The following is a 6,129-nucleotide window of genomic DNA, read 5'->3' as shown; positions in this document are numbered from 1 at the left end:
TGGTGGTTGCGTAGTTCAAGGAACATGTGGCAAGGGCAAAACTCAGTCCCTTAGAAGTAAATTGCTACAAAGCTAAACTGCTATATCACAATTTCTTGTATTCCTTCCCAATGGATTGGAAACAGAGGAATGGACATAGAGAAAATTATGAAATGAATGAACGGTTGTAAGCAGGTGTTAGGCAACAGCCCATAGAGTCACAATCAAAACACCTTTCACTCGTAGGTTTTAAGACACTGTTTATGAGATTCAGACCTTTTCTTCCTCATGCATGTAATATTTATATAATGCAGGAAAGTTAGGAAGCAAAATACACTTCTGACATAGAACTAAATTTGGAGACTCACAGGAAAATGGTGCCACCTACTTGCACCACACAGTACTTCTTACATTACCAGACTGCCTTTTAGTTTTGATAGACTGTATTATGATAGTTTCAGTTGCTCTCTGCTCTGCTTAGCATACTCTGCTGTGTGTGTGGCACGAAGGTTATAAGAAAGAATGAGAAAGAAAACTGCCTATTTCTACATATTTTGCTTTCCTGCTCTCTTTACTAGTTATTTATTTAGACCCCAAATAAGAGTAGATCGTTCTAAGAGAGTGGCAAGAGTCTCATTTCTACATTCCCTGCTCTCAGATCCACGCTCCGTGGTTCAGTCTCTATCCCAGCTGATGCAGCGTGTCGGGGCGGCCCAACCCGCCGGGCCGGGCAGAGGTTGCACCGAGGCCTTGCGGCTCCACGGAACGCAGCGGCGGGCGCAGGTTGCGGCGGGGCCCATTTGAGGTGGGCACAGCGCGGCGCGGCGGCAGCCGCTGTGGCGGCATGAAGGAGCAGGAGCCGAGCCTGAAGATGGAGTGCGACATCTTGGACGCGCTGGAGGCCCTAGGGTAGGGTAACGGGGGAAAGGTTGTGGCTCTCCTTTCGTGGCGGGGCCTTGGGGGGTGACGGGAGCCTCCTGGAGGGAGCGGCGGCCCGGCAGGCCCTGCTCCGCTCCGGCGGCGGTGCTGCCTGCCGCTGGGGACGGAGCAGAACGGAGTGCTGGGCGGGCAGGGCCTCCTGCCTCACCTGGGAGCCCGGGATGGGGCTGCCCTGCCTGTTGTTGGCCGTGTGTTGGTGGGCGCCTCCGCCGTGATGGAGCACTCAGGGTATTTAAAAGTATGTGTATTTAATCTTAAACCTACTTCGTGTTATCAAGGTTTGTCTCCCTGTACAGGTACACGGGTCCCCTCTTGGAGGAGGAAGCCTTGAACAAAGCAGCACAAAGTGGATTGTCTTCGCCAGAGTTTTTTGACCTCTGTGTTTGGTTGGGCTCCCAGATAAAGTCACTTGGTGACATGGAAGAAAGCATCACATCTGCAGATGGTAAATGAGTGTTAATTTATTGAAGCTACGTAATACTTGTTCAGGGGATTCGCACTTGACATTTAAGCTAGTAACCAAATTAGTGCTGAGATTTAGAAGGCTACTAGAATGTAGCCAAAGAAAGACTGATGTTTGTGTGTACATAGCTGCTAGATTAAGGTCTTACCTGGTGAAGATGCTTTCAAAAGGAAGAAAGAAAAAGAAAGGCAACCAGCCATTGACAGTAAAGCTGGGCATGTGGGTATTGTTGGGTTAGTTTGACTCCTAGAACTTGTTTGCCACAACATGAATGACAGTTGCCCTCTGCTTTGTGACATACGCTGTTCACTTGACAGTGATATTCCTGTGACCTGAAGGAGACAGTGCTACTGCCTCTCTGCTAGATGTGAGCTGCTGATTCACTCCAAATGCTTGCATTATGGTTTCAGGCTGCTGTAGCATCAGCTTCTTGTTTAAAGCGTGAATGCAGTATTACCTTTGCAATTGAAAGTGGTGTCTGTCTGTATACAGGACCTCTTTCAGAAGGAAGAAAATACTGTTGGAGTGGTAAGTGCTGTTTGTCAGGGGTATCAAAACCTGCAATCTAAATGTATAAATGATAAAAACTTAATTAGTTGGATGTTCTATTGATAAAAAAATAAGAATTAAATGAAAAAAAAATAATTAATGGCATTTATTTATTTCCACAGGTGATAAAGATATAGAGAGCTTTCAGCTTGAGATTAGTGGCTTCCTGAGAGAAATGGCTTGTCCGTATTCGTCACTTATATCTGGAGACATAAAAGACAGATTGAAAGAGAAGGAGGATTGTCTTAAACTCCTCTGTGAGTTAAAATCATTTCTCCCCCTCTACAATATTGTATGTGCTTGCTCTATAATTATCATACAATTAAAGTATTTCTCTATGTGTATTTAAGTGTATCTCTACAATCACTATCTGTGCATGTATCACATCACTCATGGGGAATGAAAATAGCAAGACAATATTTTTTATGATGTATTGTTCAACCTACTGAGGCCTCCTGGTCATTTCTTGATCCAGTTCCAGCTCAGCTGAAACTAAGGCCTTGCTTCTTCTGTTTCTGAGACGTCTGGGGGTAGCTTGAAAGAAAATGCAGCATGATTGGGAGATGCTGAAAGTGAGACAGAGGGGAGCAAGATCTAGGTTTAAGCTAGACCTGGGCTAAGGGATGCCTGCTGAGACTGAGTATAGAAAGAAATTGTAGTGGGAGACTGATGGTGGCAAACACTTGAGATTAGACAGGAAAAGAATGAAATAACAGCAGGGTGCATTGTGATAGCATGAACTAGCCAAGGAGCTGGACCTGGGGAAGGTTATTAGCAGTTAAGTGTGTGTACGAGATGTGCAGACAGAAGATGGGAAGCTGGATGGAAGTTAGTTCAGGTAATGAATGGGAAACTGACACTGACCTGTCAAGAGAGGACTGAGAAAGGGTCTCTTATGTTTGCCTTGTTTTACATGAACATGGGTACAAAATTTTTTATGCCTTTAAATCTGCCATAATGATGCTTTTCTCTCTAGTATTTCTAAGTACAGAACTTCAAGCTTTAAAGATATTGCACAGCAAGAAAAGTAAAAACTCTCATTTGGAAAAGCACAATGAAATCCATCAGGAAGTACAAGCTATCTGTGATGCACTGGGCTTACCAAACTCCTCCTCATCCGATATTCCTCCTTTGTTAAACAGTGTGGAACAAAAGGTAGAGGTTTTCTCTCTGTTTTTAGCTTCTGCATCAGTAAGCTTCCGCATTAGTTAAGAGCCTAACAGTATGATTTGTTTTATACTGCTTAGTGTTTAGCTGTTTCAATTATGCGGTGAAATATTTGAGATGCATCTTTATGAGTCTAATAAAACACTTATGCTGTATTTGATCTTATGATTGAAACAACTTGTGCTGAAATAAACGTAAATATAATTTGCGTTACGTGTTTTGTTTCAGATAAAGGACATTCTCTCAAAAGTTCAGAAAAACCACGTAGGGAAATCACTGCTAACAAAACCTCTGAATTCTGATCAAGTGGTAAGAATAGAAAAAGAGACTCATTTTTTTTTCTGTATTTCACAGGATGGTCAAAATTTATGTTTATGGCTTCATCTGACTGTCCATTTTACAGCCACTGTTCTAAATATTGATAATTAACTTTCAGCTACTAAGCACTTATACTGCTAACATTAATTCTGGAAGTATTGGATTGTTAATAGGCTCTGTGTCAATCCATGTGTTTACTTTTAAAATACCTTTAAATACAGACTGCTGCAGCACTACACGTATGCACCCCTAACTTTATGCAGTTTATAGAGGTTGCCTGGGGATGGCCATTTTATTTGCTAAACGGGCTTAACTTTTTTAGTCTGGGGAAAAGGAGGCCGAGGGGAGACCTTATCGCCCTCTTCCAGTACCTGAAAGGTGCTTACAGTGAGAGTGGGGCAGGTCTCTTCTCACTGGTGAGGACTGACAGGAAGAGGGGAAATGGCCTCAAGTTGTGCCATGGCAAGTTTAGGTTGGATATTAGGAAACACTTCTTTTACAGAAGGGGTAGTTAAGTATTGGAATAGGCTCTCCAGGGAGGTGGTTTAGTCGCCGTCCCTGGATGTGTTTAAGAGCCGTTTGGATGTGGTGTTCAGGGTTGTTAGAGTTAGGGTACTATGGTTAGGCTGTGGTTGGACTTAATGATCTTCAAGGTCTTTTCCAACCTAGGTAATTCTATGATTCTGTGAACTTTCATTTGGCTTGTATGACTTATACTTGACCTGTATTACTGAACATTTGGGTTTTTGTACTGTAACACTACAGGAAAGATTGGAAAAAATCAATGATGCTCTTCGCAGTGAATACGAGTGTCGCCGTCGTATGTTAATGAAGAGGCTAGATGTGACAGTGCAGTCTTTTGGCTGGTCTGATAGAGCAAAGGTGAGCTTGCTGCATTCTTTGCTTCCTGTAGATGGGAGTCTGCTACAATTCTGTAGGTCTTGTTAGCAAATGTACCTACTATGTAAATACAATTCCATTATTGCTGTCTACTTTTCAAGCAGTTTCTCATTCTGGGTTGTAATATCTGACTGCTAGATGGTGTGGAAGGGCAAGAATTTGGCTAAATGGCACAGGCCATCTTTTGTGAGCGAGTGTCTGTAGCTCCAAAAATAGAAATTTGAGCATCCTCTGTTGAGGTTTTTCACTCTTGAGTCCACACCTCCCTTTTTCTTCCCTATATCCATCTGCCCCCAGTGAAGTGAAGTAAGAGGAATCCTCAACATTTCTCTTAGAAATGCAAGAGGAAGCCAAACACTGGGCCTTAAGATAGGTAACCCACAAGGTCAGCGAGATAATTGCAATGACTGTAAACTCATTTTCCCCTCAGTTTTTTTGTAGAACACTTGTTTAGAACTTCTCCAAAAAAGCTTTTGGGATGCAAAATGTTTTGGTATTGATGGTTTTTTTAAGCCAGCAAGCAAGTTATTTTCCATTTTTAATTCAGTTACTCGCTTGCCTTCCTCCCTTACAGCAGGGAGTCTAAATTTTAGTCTTAGATATCTTGTAAAGCATCAAAGAAAGTTTGCTGTCAGTGGATAGAAGAATCTCTTTTAACTGTGCTGAGTCTTAGCAGCATATTTTGTACGTCACCATATGAAGAGAATTGGTGACAGCTGGCACCACGTTTTGTAAGGTAATCCAGTTTTACAGACATTACAACCACTGCAACTTACTGAGACCTGTACAGTAAGTGTGTTTTACAGCCTACATACAGTAAGTGTGTTTATGTCTAGTAAGTTATGTTTGATTTTTATCATTAGGTAAAAACGGATGACATAGCACGAATCTATCAGCCCAAGCGCTATGCATTGTCTCCAAAGTCAACAGTAACATTAGCTCACCTTCTTGCCGCTCGAGAGGATTTATCAAAGATCATAAGAACAAGTAGTGGATCAACACGAGAAAATACAGTTTGCGCAATCAACAAGGTAACTTTTCTTTCTGGGATATGATAAAAGGAAAGATGGGTGACATGCAGACAGCATGTCTTTGTCTGTAAGAGAATTAGCCTCTGTCCTTTCAAGTTATTATATCCCTTTATTTTTCAATATAGGTTCTGATGGGGAGAGTACCTGACCGTGGAGGCAGACCAACAGAGATTGAACCACCTCCTCCTGAAATGCCTCCGTGGCAAAAAAGACAGGAAGGTGGTGGAAGAGGTGGCTGGGGAGGTGGAGGTGGTGGAGGGAGGGGCGGCTGGGGTGGTGGAGGGGGTAGAGGAGGAGGTGGGGGTGGCTTTGGGGGTGGGGGTGGCTTTGGGGGTGGGGGTGGGGGTGGCTTTGGGGGTGGAGGTGGGGGTTTCAGGGGCGGTGGAAGAGGTGGAGGTGGTTTCCAAGGCGGCAGGGGTGGTTATGGTGGCAGAGGGGGTTATGGAGATCCGTATGGTGGAAGAGGAGGTGGAGGTTATCGGAGATACTGAAAGAGTAGTAGACAAAATATAGTGGTGGTGTTTACTGGTATCAGGAATTTAGATAATGGTACCTTTGGTTTAGATTAGATTTAAGTAAGACCACGTGAATCATTGCATTCGACCAATGTTGTCACTGAATTCTTTTAGTTAACTAAGCAGAACATTTATACTAAAATATCATGACTAGAGTCTTCGCTTTTTGTACTGGTTGTGTTTTGTTTTTCTTTTTAATTATGTTCATTTATTTAAAATAAGCCTCAGAAAACAGAATAAAAACCTTTTTAAAGAAACAGAATAAAAA

The 6,129-nt window shown here is 42.8% G+C and overlaps 1 protein-coding gene across 1 annotated transcript; it reads left to right on the top strand.

Annotated features, from left to right (window-relative positions):
- The first annotated feature begins 781 nt into the window (after window positions 1–781).
- TSLIG3B (tRNA splicing ligase complex subunit 3B) lies at window positions 782–6,129 on the top strand. Its single transcript, XM_015864827.2, has 8 exons — window positions 782–888; window positions 1,215–1,363; window positions 2,053–2,187; window positions 2,907–3,085; window positions 3,326–3,406; window positions 4,181–4,297; window positions 5,179–5,346; window positions 5,472–6,129. The coding sequence occupies exons 1-8, from the start codon at window positions 824–826 to the stop codon at window positions 5,835–5,837; spliced, it is 1,260 nt and encodes a 419-aa protein (XP_015720313.2). The 5' UTR covers window positions 782–823; the 3' UTR covers window positions 5,838–6,129.

Source organism: Coturnix japonica, chromosome 5, assembly GCF_054131305.1.
Source record: "Coturnix japonica strain WE chromosome 5, WE-NBRP24, whole genome shotgun sequence".
Taxonomy (NCBI): domain Eukaryota; kingdom Metazoa; phylum Chordata; class Aves; order Galliformes; family Phasianidae; genus Coturnix; species Coturnix japonica.
Note: the sequence above shows the minus strand (reverse complement) of the source record. Positions and strands in the feature narration are given on the sequence as shown.